At 40.2% G+C, this 19,951-nt stretch overlaps 2 protein-coding genes across 11 annotated transcripts in view; one reads left to right on the top strand and one right to left on the bottom strand.

Annotated features, from left to right (window-relative positions):
- Positions 1-109: 109 nt before the first annotated feature.
- On the top strand, positions 110-18,074 carry LOC108924081 (N-lysine methyltransferase SMYD2-A-like). Of its 7 annotated transcripts, none has more exons than XM_018735222.2 (13): positions 110-279; positions 731-945; positions 6,969-7,032; positions 8,324-8,434; positions 10,085-10,148; positions 10,953-11,077; positions 11,670-11,737; positions 11,996-12,098; positions 14,718-14,828; positions 14,919-15,039; positions 15,537-15,711; positions 15,841-15,949; positions 16,063-18,074. In XM_018735222.2, the coding sequence occupies exons 2-13, from the start codon at positions 773-775 to the stop codon at positions 16,135-16,137; spliced, it is 1,299 nt and encodes a 432-aa protein (XP_018590738.1). In that variant the 5' UTR covers positions 110-279; positions 731-772; the 3' UTR covers positions 16,138-18,074. The 7 variants fall into 7 exon arrangements, with proteins under 7 accessions (XP_018590738.1, XP_018590734.1, XP_018590736.1 ...); XM_018735218.2 differs by having other exon boundaries at positions 111-312; XM_018735220.2 differs by lacking the exon at positions 110-279 and adding an exon at positions 310-327.
- Positions 17,763-19,951, bottom strand: part of LOC108924018 (tyrosine-protein phosphatase non-receptor type 14-like) — a 45,494-nt gene continuing 43,305 nt past the window's right edge. For all 4 annotated transcript variants that reach the window (XM_029250970.1, XM_029250960.1, XM_029250980.1 and 1 more), the window contains one exon: positions 17,763-19,921. In XM_029250970.1, coding sequence (XP_029106803.1) covers positions 19,793-19,921 — 129 coding nt within the window. In that variant the 3' untranslated portion in view covers positions 17,763-19,792. The remainder of the gene's footprint in view (positions 19,922-19,951) is intronic.

Here is a 19,951-nt window from a genome sequence, read left to right as displayed (position 1 = left end):
AGTTGTGAAAAAATGTTAAGAACACTACGAAACAAAACGCGTGGAGTGAAGAGTGAGATGCTGAGGCCGGGTATCTCGGCTCACTAGGTGTTGCAGCGGCACTCGCCCAGCTGGTCTGTGGTGCATCCAGGAGCACATCCGCCCTAGGGAATCCATAACGGCATATTATTATTCCCGCCAATTCTCCTGAGGCGTGCTTCGCGCGCCAAGCCGAGAGCGCGAGGAGGGCGTAACGCGGGAAAGACGTGACTGCAGCGTATTTACATCGTCGTTGCTGTTGTACGATCTACGACTGAAGAGAATGTAGTAAAAGTACAGTAACACTGTGTAAATAATGCCGTAAAATGTTTGCAGAGACCAGAAAACTGCTGGGTGGGGTACAAATAATTTAAAAACTGTGATCTTTGTCGCGCTATTCTAATTCTCAGTTTTTTAAAAGTAGAACCGAAAGGGCCACTCTTACTGGAACTGAGTGAGTAGGGGAGGGAAACGGTCGCTCTACTCGGCGGGGGGGGGGGGGTGAAGGGGCACAGGGGGGCAAACACTCTTTTGGGAGGGGTCTAAAACTTATCCAGAAAGGAATACGAGGAGAGAAGAAAACTGCGCCCGAAGTGTTTGTGTGTGTGTGTGTGTGTGTGTGTGTGTGTGATTTAGGGAGGGTTTCGTCATCAGCAACAGCGCGCGCATAAACACACGGAGCTAACCGTTTTACCTTCCCCTCCCCCCCCAGTCGCATTTGGCGCAGGTACACCGCTAGCAACAAGCGACAACTATGGTACCGGACGGGAAAGAGGGCATCGAGAAGTTCCAGAGCCCCGGCAAAGGCAGAGGACTGAGAGCGTGCAGACGGTTCGCAGCCGGGGACCTCGCGCTCTCGTGCCCCGCGTACGCGTGCGTGCTGACGGTGGGAGAGAGGGGCGGACACTGCGAGGGCTGCCTCTCCAGGTACGGTACTCTACGCTGTAGACTACAGTACTGCGCTGAAGTGCGTTTTTTTTCCCCAGAACCTTACCAGCGAGCAAATTGAAGGATGTCTGTATTATTGAGGTTTTGTGAATTGATATTTAGGGATAAGAGTGACTTTGGAGTTACAGATGAAGCATTTTGATGGTCCTAAATGTGTTTATAAACTCAGAAGGTAATTATGTCTATAGTATGGTTGTGTAAAGCTTTTTATTTACTGCATATATATTAAAATAAGAGAGAGGGTGTACTGAGCAGGTTTGAGCCTCATTCCGGGCTGCTGGGTGGCTGGATAAGGGCCAGAAGGGGCCCCACTCTGGTGTAATGGGCAGTGGAAGGGAAGGCACATCCCATCATAAAATCTATTTTTAACACTCGCAATTTCACCTTTACTCTCTTGTCCATAAGGCTGACTTGGCCATCGTGTTGCTTGTCAATGAGGATGCTTCGATGCCTGCTGGAGTACTGCTTCAGGACTCGGACTTGTAATGTGATGGATGCCAGTCCAGCATACTTTTTGAGAGCTGCCTACTCCCACTGCCACTGCTGTTGTACCTTTGAGAAAAGCAGTCGTAGATCTCATTTTGCTTTATTAAATCAGGCATCCAGAGACACATCTTCAGCTGACCTAGCATGAAAAGGACATTTGTTTATTATTTTTTATTTATCTGATTTTTTGCATGTTGCAGACATTTATGCTTTACATGTAGCACTAGAATGGCGTCTGTATTTTAAATATGGGAGCACTAATATACGGTGTGTGCGTAATGTTATGCACCAGTGCCATGGTGTCAATAGGCACTTTAATATGACTACAAAGAAATGTCAGCTCTCTAGTCCATGCTTTTCCTTGATGTTGTTTTTGCCATTCTGTGCATTTTCTTCATTTGAACAACAGTAGGAAAGGGGATCGGAAAAAAGAAATTTGATTTACTTGAAACTCTGATTACTCGTACAGTCCGTATAAACTACACATTGACAGTGTAATTTGTCTATGAATCACATTGCAGGGCAGTTTAAAATTGTTCTATATAGTCAACATCACAATTAAAGATTTCAGTGCTATGCTAAATTAACATAAAATAGAGATCTAGGATTTGAAAGAAATATTTGTGTTCTAGTGGACAATATTTAATTTGATGCAGTGATATAAAATAAGCACATGAAATCTGTATTTTGTAAGGAATCATTGAAACTGATCAAATCATACATCTCTTTCAAACAAGTTATTTTTTAAAGTTATAGTGCAGTGTTTGCAACTTAAATCTAATTTACAGGTTCAAATATTTTTTTCATATGTAACATAACTAATAGAAACAAAACACCATGGTGGTTTTCTATTCAGTATGACAAATTAAAGGGCAAATCCAAATAAATGCAATGTAGATGTGTATTAAGAACAGTTCCCTGGTGCCTTTTTACACCCCCACTCATTGTAAGTAGGCTTCCATTTCCTGCTGGAAGTTTCAGGTTTTGAAACATGTCTATTCTGGTCTTGGCTCAGGTTGCAGATAGAGAGCTGCAGTTGAATCTTTTTTTAGACCAGTCAGACTGGGTCACAGCAAACAGTAGTGATAATGTGAGAATATTTGAGAATCTTTGACCTGAACCTTTTAATTGCACATTTTGTTTTGCACATAGAATGACAGTGTGGTTTGTATAATGCATCTGTAATAGTATCCGCTGGAAACTCTTTTTGAATGCAAACGTTTAACAGTGGGGACGTGGTGACGCAGCGGGTTTGGCCGGGTCCTGCTCTTTGGTGGGTCTGGGCTTCAGCATGTGTGTATGTTTAACAGTAATTTTATGTCCATTTTAGTTTATTCTTTACAAAGATGAGCTGCAGAAATGAATATAACCTTGTTTCTTATATGTTTCTGCATATATTTGAGTAAAATTATATTAGGCTTTAGAATAATAGCTGTCATTGCGGCCCCTATGTCATTATGTTAAAGACATTAGTGAGAGACATACTAAAGAGGCTGAATGAGCAGAATGACCTGTAACCAAAAAAAAGTACATTTGAATATTTTAAGTTTATTCTTCATTGAATTCCATTCATTAATCAAATCTTTTCACTTTATTCCAAGTTTCCTTACGTAGTTTTTTTTTTTTGTAATAAATGGTTCACAGTGACTGCTGAAATAAAACAGCAGTACTTAAATATTTTATTTTTATCAAAACAAACAGCACAGTCCTCAAAGTTTCATGCCTATATAGTATACTTTGATGGTTTCTGAAATTAGTTCACTATGTGTCTTGAGAATAACAAGATTATCCAAAGTGAGTTCCACTGAAGCGTTATTCATGTATTTGATAATTTCCTGCCATATACAGTAGATTTTATGAGTTTACAAGTGACAGATGTGTCCTGATTCAAGGACAGGGATTATCTCAATTATTTCTACAACAAATCCTCATGAAGGAAAAGGAGCTAAGGAAAGAGCTAATGGGAGGAAGTCAACTTGGGGCCTACAGGATGGGGCAAGTGCTATGAACACATCTAAAGAAATGATTGCTGCTGTTGTACCAGTTCAAATGAAAAGTTGGTATCATGGATGAAAGAGATGTCTGGCCAAATGAATGCTATCTTTGAGTGAATGAGCATTATTGAAGCTTGCAAATTTGGTTAAGTCAGGAGATAAACTCGATGCTACCAATGGCAAACAAAAGAAGCTTTCATCCCCTGTGTCACCTATATAAACAAAACTTAAAAACAATCAGTAGTGTTGATCATTTTAAAAGCTATTTTGACAAAGCTGAATACAGAATTTCTCCTGTCAAGGAACTGGCTGATCTCAAGATGGGCCAATAACTGCCTTGAAGTGAAAGTTGAGATGTACAAAGTCAAAGTTGACAAGCTGGAAAACAAGACCTGGTGCAACAAGGTTGAAATTGCGGCGATGTCCCGCTCAAATAATTCTAGCAGAACAAGCTGATATCTTGGATGGATTTAGTCTAAAGATATCCCACCAGTGCACCTGACCTGAACACTCCCTAGTAAGTAGAAGAAGGATGATGGCCTTTGAAAGCTGTTATTTGCAATTCAAACCAAGACTTGCCTGGTGATATTCTGCAAAGACAGTGGACAGTATGGTTTCCAAGGCTTTATCCCAGAAAAAGATCTTCCAAAGACTTTCTTACCCAGATGCTTTGTGAAGGGAAGATATACCTGTCTAATAGTCAGGAAGCAGCAGGTGTTTTTTTTGGCACCTTTGGAGGACTGTAGAAGGGTTTAGTATTTGAAAGATTTGTGTTTTTTTAATTTGTAATGGATTTTATTGTGCTTTATAACTTAATGGGAAGGGATTAGTTTACATTTACTTTATTTATGATCGATTATGAGGCATTAGTGCAGTTGAAAATGATAGAAAGTGGGTTGTAGGCTAGCAGTCTCCACCTTGCATTCACAACTCACACAGTTATCCATAGGTTTGTCGCTGGGGTTCTTATTCATAGCTCTGTGTCTTTGCTTGGGTTTGATATTGGTTCTCTTCTTTATTTTCCTGGGTCACATTTTTCTATTTGCATAGTTTTTATTAATATTTATTAACATTAAAGCGGGGGTGCGGCGGCACAGCCGTGCAACAGGCTTGGCCGGGTCCTGCTCGCTGATGGATCTGGGGTTCGAGTCCTGCTTTGGGTGCCCTGCTACAGACTGGTGTCCTGTCCTGGGTGTGTCCCCTTCAGCCCTGCGCCTTGTGTTGCTGGTCTTGGTCCCAGCTCGCTGCAACCCTGCTTGGGAAGAGCGGCTTCAGACAGTGTGTGTGTAATGTTAAATCTCTGTGGCCAGTTGGCTTAATTACAGCTTTAATAATTACTTTTTATTGTAGTAATTTAATGTATTGTTCTTTTATTTGTATTATGCCTCTGATCCTTTGTTCAGCACTGTCACTGTGCGAGAAGAGCGCTCTATAAAAATAAATTGAATTGGACTGAACTAATATGACAGACTTTCATGGGGGTTACGCCATTATTTTACATTAAAGTTACATGAGTTTTCACTTAAATTTACTAGCCAGAACATCAGTGTAATTCAGGGAAAAAGGGTTTGTAGCATTCTTCAAAAGCATAACTATTGAATTAATAAAAGAAACCCATATTTGCTAAACAAATGTAAGATCTGATCACGCTATTGAACCTTCCTAGATAGTGCTATGTGAGCACCAGTTATAAATATTTTAACCTTTTGGCCTTGACTTGTATTACCCATCTCTATATATTTGTATATTCTCGCTGAACTATTTCTATAGTAAAGGTTATAATATTTAGCATTGGCCCAGTTCTGTTGTAGTCTGTTAAAACAGTCACAGAATAAACCAGGGGGGATGGGGTGGGTGCAATCATATGAAAGTATAGCCTATTGAAATTCTAACAACCAAACAGATAGAAAATGTGTAATTTTAAAAAAAATCTCAGAAGGTGTTAGAAGAAGAAAGTATTTTAAAAGCTAGTTCTGGTGAATGGAACTGAACAGAAAGAAGGCAAACTACACATTATGTCCAGTTTATGTGACAGCATCACAGCTGTGAGCTGAGGCTTCAGTGAGCCGTGTGTAATGGGGGCAAACTACATGGACGCTGTTTTTAGCTCAGTCCCTCCCTGCAGTCAGGAGGTCCTGCAGTCCAACATGAGTTGTGAGCTGTCAGGCCACCATGAAGGGGAAAGGCTGTTGCTGCATTACAACATTTAGGAAAGATAACCCATCCAAGGACTGGCAAATTAAGTTTTTATTATCAATATTTGGTACGGGAAGATATAATTAAATTTAATTACCAGGCAGTGAGGATTTTTAAAGGATCTATTGGTGGGACAATTAGTATAATTTGAAATACTTTAAGAGTGTATATAAGGAGTATATTCTGTTTGGGCCTTTTCAGACTTGCTTGCTAAGCATGATAATTATTAACTGCTATGCATATAGGGCCGTCATTTCTAGGCAATTGTTAGGTTAATTCTGCACTATATATACAGTAGATCAAATATTTTAATATTTAAAAACAGGTCAGATGATACAGTGTACCAGCACTTGTGGACTATCAGTCTTTAATGTATTTTATTGAACTAAGAGAAACAAGAAAAGTAAATCAAGAATTTATGAAATCCATATTCAGAAGGGGATAGCTGGTAGTATAGCAGTTAGAGCTACTGCCTTTAGAGCCAAAGGCTGCAGGTTTTATCCCCACCTGTGGCTGTAGTACTCCTGAACAACATACTTACCCTAAATTACCCAGCTGTATAAATGGGTGAGTAATTGTAATTTTAACACTGTAAGTTACTTTGGAGAAAAGCCTCAGCTAAATGAAAATATCAAATACAGAGTACATAGAGTATAAAATCAATTGTTGAATTAGTTTACTAAGATAGTTATTGACTTTTTAAGATAGGCACACAAATTTGCTGAAGTTTAGGCTTATTTCAATACATTGTTCTCCTGATAGCATATACAGGTAGAAAAAAGGCAGAAACGTCTAACAGCACATAGAGTTGGACTGCTCCACCCAAGCGCATTGGTAAATTACACTGTCACTTCAAGCATTCTCGTTCTGAGTTCTCTGACTGTTACCATTATTGTTACTACTGTTACCATTATTTAGTGTTATTGCTGTCACTGCTGCTATTGTTATTTACTGTCACTGACACTGTTTTGTTTGTGCAGTATTCCTATTGTCCTTGCCCATAGTATGTGGAGAAGCATTCAGGAAGATTTTCATGATACATGTACATGGTACTTGTATCTATGACAATAAACTTGAGACTTGAAACTATTAATAACAAGGACCTAATAAGGAGTGCACCTACTTCAGAACAGCTTCAGTTGTTCTTGGAATGTTGTCCTAAACTGTGTGAGATAGATATGGCACCATTATCCAAAAAGAAGAGCTTCCAGTTCATTGAGGGATAAAGGGGGAGGAATTCTACTTCCTAGTCTGTGCTACAGAACTTAACATAAAGGTTCAATGATGTTTAGATCTGGTGTACACACTTTCTCTTTTGCTTCACAGGAGAGAAGGCCTTTCCAAGTGTGGGAAGTGTAAGAAGGCCTTCTACTGCAATGTGGACTGTCAGGTGGGTTGAGCTAGTACAACAAAGAAAGGGTTCATAGTACCTGCATGTGACATGTGCTCCTGTTTATTCTGACGTACAGTTCATTAGGTAACACTGAATGTGATTTGTGCGTTATGAAGCACCCATCCCATCAGTGTCACTCAAGCGCTGAATATAACGTGTGTCTGTTATATTAGGGGCTGGCTTGTTGAGTTGCACTTGCCGTAGCTGTGCGTCATGCAAAGATACAAATTAACCGTTTTGCAGGAAGGTTTAAGTAGAGGAAAGAAACAGTAGCAGGAACGTGGGCACATTTCTGCTGTACACTCAGCCCACTCAGCAAACCAAAGGTCAGTTTCAAACTTATTTTGAAAATAAAATGTCATGAGTGAATAATTTAATTATATGTCCAGACCCATTCCCCTTTCTGCAATGGTAATAAACTCTATCTATTGCTATATACGATTGTGCCAGTTACAGTATAGTGTACTGCGATTATATTCTAATACCTAAGAGCACACACACACACACCATCTGAAACCACATGTCCCATACGGGGTCACGGGGAGCCGGAGCCTAACCCGGCAACACAGGGCGTAAGGCTGGAGGGGACACACCCAGGACGGGACACCAGGCCGTCACAAGGCACCCCAAGTGGGGCTCGAACCCCAGACCCACCAGAAAGTAGGACCTGGTCCAATCCACTGCGCCACTACACCCCCATATACATTACAGTGTACTGCAATTATATTCTAATACCTAAGAGCAAATTATTTAATTATATAGCTGTGATGTTTTCCAAGGTGGATCCTCAGGTCCACATCTTTCATGAGAGGTATGACTTGTAATTGCATATTTTTGTGATGGTGATCACTGAGTGGCATTGACCACATGACCAGCATTCTCTGTTATGGGTGGAAAGAGTAAAAATGGCTACAAAGCCACCAACCACTGCTCCGTACATTGTCACTCCCCAAACCCAGCATTCCCTGGCCTGCCACAAGACTGGAATGAATTTTATTTTGTTCAAGCCTCTCTTTTTTCCATTTCAAACCTCATGAACATGTTCTTTTTTTCCTGGAAGCTGAATCCCCCTGAACCGTACTAATTGATTCTCCCTAGTAAAGCATCTGCCTTAGATGTGATGGACATCAGCAGTAAAGGAGGAAGGACATTTGTGGACATCCAGAATAAAGAAAAGAATTAAAAGCTTTGGGGCCTATGCTTTACTGTGTAAATTGTGTAAATGCACCTGTATTGTACCTATGCATGTTCCTGTCCCCAACACTGAGTGCTGTGAGTTGATCCCCAGAGAGGAGATTGGTCCATGCACAAGCTCGAGTGTTCAGCCATGTGTGCCTACGGCGAGAAATGGAGCCCCTCGGAGACCGTCAGGTTGGCTGCCAGGATCATCGCCAAAAAGGTGAGTGGTTAGTCACATAAAGTGTGGATAGTTATATAAAGAGTTAATAATTGAACCAGCTAACAAAAAACATACTGGATTGTGTTCTTGATACGTAAAGTAATTTACATTTATCTGTTAGATAGATACACAGATACACTACTCCAAAGTGACATACAACCCACCATACAGAAGTGCGTGCGACAACAGACAAAGAGCTTTAGATACACACAAATTATAAAGACACAGCCTGGTACCAAGATTCCTTAAGTAGTTGGAAATAAAGTGAAGATTGTTGTTCTGAAAGGGCTGTAGACAGTATTGCAGCAACTCTCTAGAAATGCACTTTACCAGAAATGGTCCTCTAAACATACCCAGTTGCAAATGATCTCTCAACACGCACTTTCTTGATCAGCGGTCCCTATCATAGGCCTGCGGTGTGAAATTATCCCTTGCATTGCATTTTGGAGTCACGGCCCGTCTTCATGTGGGACAGGAATCATTTCTACACCTCAGAGAAGGAACCTCTGTAAGGGACAGGTTGTGATCTGATCTATGTAAGAATAGTGCTACATCTAGGGCTGAGAATAGGATGTATATTTTCAGTGTTTCAGTGTTTTCCAAGCCTGCGCACTGTGTCTCCTGCTTTCATCAGACATACTATTTTAATATTAATGATGACCAAGAGTAACAGTTTATACCATTTATATTAGTCTGCACCAAACTGACCAAGCAAAGGAAGGCAAGTGGAAGGACTGTGCAGGAAAAGGAATCTTGTATATGGCTGCATTTAGCAAATTATATCATACACTGTATGAATCGTTGTTCTTTCTGAATAATGATTGCATCATGATCTGGCTCAGTTACAGTCAGCTATCGGGGTTTACCTATACTGCCTACAGGTGGTCCCTGATTTACGATGGTTCCACCTGCGATTTTTTTCGACTTTATGATGGTGAGCTGGTGATAGACATTCAGTAGAAACCGTACTTCGAATTTGAATTTAGATTTTTTTCCCCGGGCAAGCAATTTGAGGAGCGATACTCTCTCGTGATGCTGGGCAGCGGCAGCAATCCGCATCTCCCAGTCTGTCACGCAGAGGTGTGTATTAGGTGTATTAAATGTATTTTCGACTTACGATATTTTCGACTTCTGATGATTTTTTGAGGAACATAACCCCATCGTAAATCGGGAACCAGCTGTAAATTATTTTGCTTTTTGTTTAAGGATTTAATTACTGTTTTTCACAAGGAGCTCATTCATTATCTATAATTAGTTATGGACTGTTCAAATTTTGATCATGGAGTTCTCAGCTCCTGAGACTTTGAGGAGAGATTCTACATGCAATTTCTTATAAATAAAATTAATTAGTGAGGAGTGAAATCGTCCAGGACTAAATGGAAGCCTATATAAAACTCCTTACTTTATTTTTTGCTGTGTTTCTGAAAGTGCAGTCCTTATTAATAATTCAATTTGTGTACGAACATTAAATATTTGGAGACACAAAATATTATACACACACAATATTTGGATGCACAAAAATGAACTGTTAAAAATGACGTTTGGGAGTAGGGGGCAAATCTCACAAAGCAGACGAAATTAACATTGAAATTGAAGGTTTGCATGCTGTTGTTGCGCTTGCTGTTAACCGAGCACATTTTGTTCTTTCAGCAGAAAACACAGTTAGAGCGAACTGTATCTGAGAAAATGATGTTGGTGAGCGAGCTTGAAGCCCGTAAGTATCTGTAAAATTTCTAGAGACGAGAGTAATTTGTTACTTTTTAGGAAATGTGATGTTTGAACATCCTGTATGTGTTTGAATGTCCTTAAGTGGAGAGAAATGTATTGTTATTTACTGCATTTTTATGTACCGGAGAGTACATAGCAGACCTGCAGTGAGTGTACTGAGCAATCTCGAGAGTTGTTGCACCCTTTGCAAACGCTTTAACAATCTGTGGTGGCTCTTCACCTCTGCGTAGTCTGCCATACAGAGACATCACAGAAGGGGAAGCATGACAGTACTAAATTGCACTGATGAGAACTGCAGTGAGTAAAGAGGTTTCCCCTCTTGGCTCACTTCACAGCATCTATTTTTATAATTGGAGCACTTGTGAGAATGTACAGTGGTCCCTATGTATTTTTAGTGGCACATATTAGGTTTTTTACAGACAGCAATTTTACGTCCATCACGCAAAGTGTTCAAAGTGCAGAAAAGTGTATATTGTGTGGCAGGGTACAGCCTGGATACGACACAAGGGCATTGCAGCATAAACAGTATAGTGTATATAAACACATTAATGTCATGATTAATAATGCTGTACTACTAACTAGCCTTTCTGCATAAATACCACATAGCTTAGTGTGCTGTAAATAGCTTCAAGGTTGTGAAAGAGAGTTAATGCTTTCCGGGTGCTGTCTTATAGCACTGTATTCGGAAATTGTTTAGTTAACCCCTCATGAGAGCGATGATAGTTAGTCTTCACTGAAACTTCATGCCAAGGTGTTGTACAGCTAGTGTTCACATCTGTCTGTTTTACAGACTTGGACAAGCTGGGTAATGAAAAGAAAGAAATGATGGAGGCAGATATAGCTGCTCTCCACCACTTCTATTCCAAACACCTGGACTTTCCAGACCACGACTCCCTAATTCATCTCTTTGCTCAGGTTCGAAGCTTGGTCAACTGCCAGAATTTTCTGTTTGATTGATATTAATTTTTATTAAGTGGTTTAGCTGAACTCACTGCTGGAGCCCCCTTTCCCATGCAGCATTGTCAGGGTGAGTGTGTCGCCTGGGGCTAGCATAGAGCTCTGTGTTTTCTTGCTCGGGGCTGGGTTGGAGATCCGCAGATGCTCCCTAGCAGTCGTTAACAGTTGCTTGCCTGTATGCTAGAGCTCCATAAAAGGACTCCTCACCAAAAGGCCTGGTCTATATGATGCCTACTTTTAGCCCAGCCCCATTTGTCATGACCATTCTATTAGCTTGTTAACACATGGCAGAAATACCTCTGTGTGAATGTCTTACTTTTGTCGCATTTAGTTATTTAGGACTAAATAAAAGTCTTGAGGAAGCAAATGTTCATTTTAGTCATGCAAATTTCTTCAGGTCAAGATGAGCATGTGTGTGTGAGTGGTTCAGTTTGGAGTAAAATTAATGAGTGTGTGCTGTGGAACCTGATGCATCTGGATCTTCTCTTGGGCTTTTAATATAGAAGCTTCTGTTCTGGTGGAAAGTAACCCTTTCTGTCTGTCTCTACAGGTGAACTGCAATGGGTTCACTATTGAGGATGAGCAGCTTTCACACTTGGGCTCTGCAGTGTTCCCAGAGTAAGGCCACAATGCAGTGAGCTAACCTGCAGCCAAACTCTAGCCCATCTCAAAATGTGTTAGTTGGAGCTTTCTTAAGGATTTCACATTTAGATGAATAGGATAACAGTGAGTCCAGCAATCTGTTGTGCGCCTCTGATAAATGGATGCCACAATCAAAATGCATGAGAGATCATTTCAGTAAGAAAGAGATATAGATGTGATTTGGTTAATCTTTTCTCTTTCTGCACATTTTCTTGGTCTTTCCTGCCATTGAAGTGTTGCCCTGATAAACCACAGCTGCTGCCCCAATGTCATCGTCACCTACAGGGGGATTGTCGCTGAGGTGCGAGCCGTCAAAGATATCTCCCCAGGGGAGGAGGTGAGTCATGTGAAGAGGGTGCTGATCTCCTTGAGCAACAGAAGTCACCCCCTCCCTCTCAGACAGATTCCACTGTATCATTTTCAGACCCTTACAACTGGCCAGCCTTCTCTTGCTCTAAGTAGAACTTCCATTAAAGTAGGCAGAGGAGCCCCCTCTCATTCCAATCCCTGTAAGATCTTATTCTGATGAACTCCTCTGTAATCCGTCACCCCCAGCTGTTGATGTTGTCACTGAGGACACCTTGCTGCTATCACCTCATGTGTTTGGTTACAACTAATTACTAGTTTCCCTCACATAACAAACATTCATTTTGCGAGAATGTAGACTTACAAGCACTTTAATTTGTATCCTAAAACTCACAAACAAGCTATTGTGATACAGTTATGTCTTACAGGAGCAGAAAGTTCTATTCTTTATATGAGCCTTGGTGACACCAATCACCACACAAGTGGCTTTGTCCTATGAAAGATGTGGCTTCTCCAGCGCATTTTAATTATTTAATTATTAATTATCTTTCGGACGTCTTTTGACTTTTTACAGCAGCATAAAACCATGACCTATCATTTAATCATTTAGACACTTTTCTCCAAAGCAGTTTCCAATGAATGCTACGCAGTAATATCAACCCACACCAGTTCACCCAAAGTGACGTACAATGCTAGACATACTACAGTACACTACTTACAGTGAGTCACTCATTTATACACCAGTGCAACACACACAACAGGCAATTTAGAGTCAGAAACTCACTTGAAATGTATCTTTGGACTGTGGGAGGAAAGCAGAACATCCAGACAGAACACAGATGCAGGAAGAATATGCAGACTCAACACAGACTGACTGGAATTGAACCCACATCCTCTGTGAGACAACAGCATTTCTCATTTTGTTAACATCCTGCTCATGATTTCTATAATAAAGAAGCTGGAAAAACAGATTAAAGAGTTATAGTGTTACCTATTAGTTTAGAACTAAAAGATCAAATGCATAGATTTCTTTTGAAAGGCAGTATCATTTTTTTTATTCCAAATTAATCACTCAGTAAAGAAGAGCTACAAGCATTATAAGCAGTTACTCTGACAATGCCTCTTCAGGAAGGTTTCTAATAACAATAGTAATCATTATTTTATATATTGCATCTAAAATTTACTTCACAAAGCACTTTACAATAAAGAGGAAAAGTATATCGGTTACAACTCAAATTTACAATAAATTTGAGGGTTTTAAAAACTGGCAGTAAAAGAACAACAGAGTAATACACCAAAAAATAACAATGCTTAATAATTTTCAGCAACAGAAAAAGAACAAAATCCACCCATTTTTATTAGCTGCTTGTCCAGTGCAGACTGTTGGTTGTCCAGGGCCTATCCCTAAAGCATAGGGAATGCACCATGGGAGACACCTGTATACCCACAACAAGGGCAATTTCAATCAGCAGTCACCAGTTAACATGCCATGTCTCTGGACTATAGGAGGAAACCCACACCAACAAAGAAAGAACATGCAAATACAAGACAGACTGAGCAAATGCAAATCTATATCTAAACCCACAACCCAGGAGCTGTAAGGCAGTAGTTTTACTCATTGCACTACCATGCCACCCCAGAACGACAGAATAAAATAACAATAAGATAAGAATATAATAGACTAATGCTGAGAAAGGACGTGAGAAAGAGGATAGAAATGGATCCAGAGCATGTAAGTCTTAAGTATGGATTTAAAGGTGTCCGGAGTAGTTTTGATATTCTGGATTTGGGCTTGAATGAGATTTTCTCTGTGGTTAAAATATGAGACGAGAATTTAGTGTGTTTGGTGAATAATGGGAGAAACATTAATTTGACTGAGGAATGCATTATTTCTCTCATTTAAATGAATGGTAACTACTTCATGTTACGAGAAATCACGTTATGAGCAGATTTCCAAGAACAAATTGCGCTCGTTATGAAAGGGATATCAGTACTGAAGGACAGAAGGTTGATCCCTTACGGTTCTCAACCAGTATTTCATAATTGTGCAATGCCTAGTGACCTAGTGGTTAAACATACATTACTGTGCAAAAGTTTTAGGCACTTGGGGAATAAAGCTGTAAAGTGAGAATGCTTCCAAAAAATAATGTTCTTAATTAATAAAATTCCTACAAAGCTTAGTAACCATCCATCATCAACAACCGCTTGGTGCGGTGGGTTTGGCCGGGTTACGCTCTCTGACGGGTCTGAGGTTCGAGTCCTACTTGGGGTGCCTTACAATGGACTGGTGTCCCGTCCTGGTGTGTGTCCCTGCCCCCTCCAGCCTTGCACCCTGTGTTGCTGAGTTAGACTCCGGTTCGCCATGACCCCACATAGAATAAGTGGTTTCGGACTGTGTGTGTGTGTACTTTCTTTCTTTAACGACATACAAAACCCTTATTGTAATACTGTAACTTTTTGCAAAAGGAATGCTTGGAAATCTAAAATGTGCTCTTTCCCATTGACACTAATGCAGAAGACGTTAAATAACCGCCTAAAATACTTTTGTGAAACATGTAAGTGCCTAAGACTTTTGTATAGCACTGCACACAATTTAAATATAAATTTATTAGTGTGGATGCATAAAATTTATTGTGTCTGTCTCTTTCAGATTTTCACCAGTTACATTGATCTTCTCTACCCAACGGAGGACAGGATTGAGAGGCTGCGTGACTCATACTACTTCACATGTAATTGTACTGAGTGCAGCACCAAAGCCAAGGTAACTCTTTCCTGAAAGGATATATGCATCTATGCACACCTTTGTCGCAGAGAGTTACTGGGCCATATAGAAATCTTTCTGCTTTTGCAGGACAAGGCAAAGATGAAGATTAGGAAGCTGAGCACACCCCCGAAGCAAGAGGTGATCAAGGACATGCTGAGGTATGGCAGGAATGCCATCGAAGACTTCAGGAAAGCCAAGCACACCAAAAATATCCTTGCACATTCCTTTGTCTGATAAATCTCCTAGTGCTCACTTCTGGGATAGACGTGTGTGGAGTACAAGTGAATTTCTGCACTCCTGAACTTCAATTAATAATTGTCTATGCTGTTGTCTGGCTTTTAGTTTCTGTAACTGAGTAACTTTCACATGCTGAAATTAAGGTGAGGTTTCTTAAGTAAAAATGCCACCTGTCTTGTGCTCAAAATGCCAGCTTGTCTCACAGCATATGGATTTGGTGATATTCGAGCGATGATCATTGCGACTCATCATGATATCTCGTACTAGGCATCACCGAAGAGACTGGAATGACTGTTTCCCACAGCCGGATATTTGAGCAGTATATGCATTGATGGCAGCTTGAAGGATATTTAAGCCTTCCAGTCCAAAACAAATGACAGGGTTTAGTATGACGAGTTGGATATTTATTATGTTGTATTATACTATGCTGACATTCCGTTCAGATTATGAGCCTTGACTCCACAGCAACCCCTAGTGAGCTTCTGTTGATATGTGAGCTGAGTCTGGACAAGATGGGCTTAGTGTTTGATGACACTAACGTGTACATACTGCACATGATGTACCAGGCCATGGGTGTGTGCCTCTTCATGGAGGACTGGGAAGGGGCCTTGAGCTATGGCGAGAAGATCGTTGGACCTTACAGGTGACACAAAAGAGGCCCTACGATGTCATTGTAAATACTTCAGTGCATGACCTGGTTCCTGTCTTGAATCTACTCACATTGGAATTGAAGTGAGTAGCCTCACCCCCACCACCTTTGAAATCCCTACAGGCTCCACTACCCTGCCTACTCCCTCAATGTGTCCTCCGTGTACCTGAAGCTGGGCAGGCTGTGTTTAGGCCTGGAGAAAGAGGTACAGGGAGTAAAGTACCTGAAAAAGGTAAGTTGAACTATGATTTGTGCAGAATGATGTACAAAGTGCAGCACTATGAATGTACAGTATTCATCAAAGTATAAAGCAAGGTGAGCGCAGAAGTGTTCTCTCTCCCACAGGCCATGGCAATCATGGAAGTTGTTTTCGGGAAGGACCACCCTTACGTCACGGATATCAGGAAAGAGATCAAGTAGCACAAAGAAAGAATGACAAACTCCGTTCAGCGATTATGAATGTCACTCTGTTAAATGCCACTCTTGAATAGCGTGGTAGACATACTTTAAGCAAAGTACTGAAGCTGTGTGGTTTAATAAGGTCTTAAATGTGAATGGATATTTTCTGCATTATGTCTTTGTCAGACATTACAACATTATAAGCAGACAGAAGCCCAGCCCTCTAACTACTGATGACTTTGCCAGTTATGCACTATTTTTACAGCATTTCTTTGAGTTAGGTTTTGCATTGGCTGCAGTTAATTGCATTGTGTATAATTTTGTAATTTTTGGGTGGGGGAGGTAGGTAACTGCTCTTTAAAAAAAAAGTTGATAAACGGAAATAGTGCAAAGCAGCTTATACTTAAACCACTTATGTCAATAAATAAGTAAGTTTAGCACAGTTGCCCCTTCTGTTGGTTAGAGCATCACAGTGTTCTTGTTTTGTATTTGAACAGAATAGTTTCTCTGCTGCTTTTCCAGTGTTCACACCCATCACTTTTTCGGGAACACCATGATGAAGGTCTCCTAGCAAATCCTCTACACAAATAACAGCATAATGGAGGGTGTAGTTGTGTGCACTCAACTTTTTATGGAATTATTTACACCCTGAAACAATTTTCTGTTTCAAAATCAAGTATGTACACCAAACAGTACGGCTCCGGAGACTTCATAGGCATTTACATAATTTACTGTATACTCCTGTGAAGATATGCTTCACTTCTGTTTTGTGCAATGGAAACACTTGAAATTCGCAATCACGACTTGTCAAAAGCATGATTTTTTTTTTGCAGGATCAGAATTAACCATTTTCTAAATGCAAACATTTCAGGAAGTACTATAAAACATATAGAAAATGTTTATTGCCTAATAAGTGAGAATGAAAGCATTGTACATTTTAAAGTCTTAATGCACTTGGAAAGAATATACAAAAGGTCTGTACAAAATTAAGAGTTTTCAGGTAAATGTGACCATTATAAAAGAGAAGCGGAAAAAACAGTGGAATGAAATGCAGAAAAATACTGTCAAAGAAGTGCAAAACATATCTAGAAAGCATAAGCTTATACACTGATTTGATTATATATACATTAGAAAATAAAAGCATGCATAGTTTTTATGGTATTAAAAAGTACCAAGTCAAAGTATTTATACAATTTTTTTTTTCTTACATCTGTATTGCGATAAAACACAATGACACTGCTTCTTGTAACTTTGCATCACACACTTAACAGGAAGAAGAGGGCAAAAAGTCAGCTGGGCAAATACACAGATATTTCACACAGGCCGTAGGAGATACTGTAGAATAAGCCTCGAGCGTCAGGTACTGGAGCGCTGTAGGCCGAGCGGTTACTGGGCCCAGGGCCATTCAACCCAAAGACCTGGAGGGCTCCGCGCAGTCGAGATAATGGCAAGCCTACGGTGCCTGCGTTTCAGCAAGACCGAAATGTACGGGTCAGCGTCACAAAGTTGTTTTTTTGAATTAATCACATTTGAAATGGGTCACTGACAGTCAGTGTATTTCACAGTACACCGTTCACACACACTGCAGCACGTGTAACGTGTGGTACACATGTAACCACTCTTACAGGCTAATCAGCGACCAATTGTTTTTTTTTTTTGTTTTGAGTCCAAGGTGATGAGAAAAATCTTTATGAAGGGAAACCCCTGAAAGTAAAAAGAAGGTCTCTCCACACACACACACACACACACACACACACACACACACACACACACACACACACACACACACCTCCTGCTGGATGAGCAATAGGCTGTGTCTGACACTGAGGAAGACACTGTACCATCAACTTATTCTTTCACTCCACTTTGGATGGTACAGCCGTCCCAGGTGACTTTCTACCATGATAAAAACTGAACTGGTCATGAATATGTTTTTTCCCCACCTAATTAAATAAAAATAAAAAAAAAAAAAACTTGGAAATCTTGTGCTGGAATTCCATATAACCATGTGGAAACACTTAGGGCAGTAACACCGTGCAGGAAAGAGCATCATGAACATACAGTAGCAGTGGAAAGTGTGTGAGCACAGCTGGGCTCTTGGGCCAATACCTGTACAGGACAAAGTGGACAGGAAAGTGAGAGCAAAGCACGTTGTGGGTGGAAAAAAAAACTAATTTCCAGCAGCGTACTCAAACTTTACACTGATACTGTACGATATGAAATGCAGGCTTTGATAGTTCATTACCAACATCCACCGAGCACTAAGTGAATAGAAAAAGTAAGACGACCAGGTAGAAACGGCTGTACAGTAACATATCCCTCCATTTTCTTACGTATATAAACTCGAGCACATAACGAAATACAAAGGCTTTCTTGTCTTTTTTTTTTTTTCTTCTTTTAAACATTTTCAGCTCAAATAAAACATTCCAAGCAGGTTCAGTCGTATAGAGGTAACTCAAAATGCAAATACACGAAGAAAGACTTTTCTTTAGGAACGAAATTACAGAAATCCACATAATCTGCAAAATTAAAACATTTCACAAGAGAAAATCTGATAATACATTAGGAATTTAAAGTAGCTTAGGAGAATTTAGAAAATTAAACACTGGTGCCAAAATATAAAACAAAGAGGGGGGAAAACGAACTGTAAACCTTCACCACAAAAAAAAAAGTACTTGACGAAGACTGCGGCAGCTGCTAAATCCAGATGTGTACACACTCAGTCTATCCCGGTCAGACCTCGAATCTGCTTGGAAATGTCAACATTCACTTTACAGAAGAGAACAAGTGTAAGATTAAATGTGAAGTAAAATAAATTAAAGTAATAAAATAGAATATTAAAAAATTAAATATTGAAATGTCTCGACAATAGTATTTTACAGTTATCTGCCATAGAACGGTTCAGTATTGCAATACTGTGAAGCTGTAGCCTAAAAAAAATATTTACTGACGCCTCCTGGAAGGGCAATCCGTCGTAGTTGTTCTCTCATCTTCGGCGAAATGCACCTGCACTATCGCTTAGTTCAATGCGTATTCACCTAAGAAGGTGCGGCGACAGAGATGGGCAGGGAGAGCGATCGTATCGCCCGTCATTGTCAACAAGCTGCATAAATCAGTTCCGTGAAACAGTTACTTTCCATAAGGCGATTGTATGTTGTCCTGTGCTACTAGCTTCTTAACACGTGGAATATTAAAGCGCATATCAACCGTAAAAACTGAACTATTTTTTCTTTCAACTTATCAGTGTTCGAAAATTCAAAGCATTTAGAAAAAAAAAAAAGCTATCACTTTTTACCTGCTATTCAGTCAAGCATGCAACCCATCATTTTTTACAAATTCAACAATCATTTTTGTGATTTTAAGAAAAATAAGGAACTCACTGGTCCGTATGTTAATCCTCACAGCTTTTTACACAGCTTTCTCTTAAAATGTATACATGGTAAAAATGTGAGAGTAAAACAACTTGAGACATTAGAGAGAGTCCTTGGTCGCCAAAAAGCTCATTTTGTATGATACAGTAAGCAGAGAGTGAGAAAAGTAAAGAAGAAGGAACTTCAAAAATAAGACATGCGAAAGAAGTGGCTGGAAAGAACCGTTTCCGAGGTGACGAGTCTAAACCGAACTTGTTTAAAACGTAAAGCCACCGCGATGGACTCGGGCGAGGAGCTTCTCTGGGTCAGATTAGCCGGGAGTTCTTGAGGAACTGGATCAGGACCTGGTAGACAAACTTGTACTGGGAGATGGTCTGGACCATGAGCATGCGCTGCTGACGGAGTCGGGCGAGCATCATGGGGATCTCCACCTTCTGTGACAGAGAGAGAGAGAGAGAGAGTGA

The sequence above is a fragment of the Scleropages formosus genome, chromosome 1 (assembly GCF_900964775.1).
Source record: "Scleropages formosus chromosome 1, fSclFor1.1, whole genome shotgun sequence".
NCBI lineage: Eukaryota > Metazoa > Chordata > Actinopteri > Osteoglossiformes > Osteoglossidae > Scleropages > Scleropages formosus.
The sequence above is the reverse complement of the archived record's forward strand: the minus strand, read 5'-3'. Positions and strand labels throughout refer to the sequence as shown.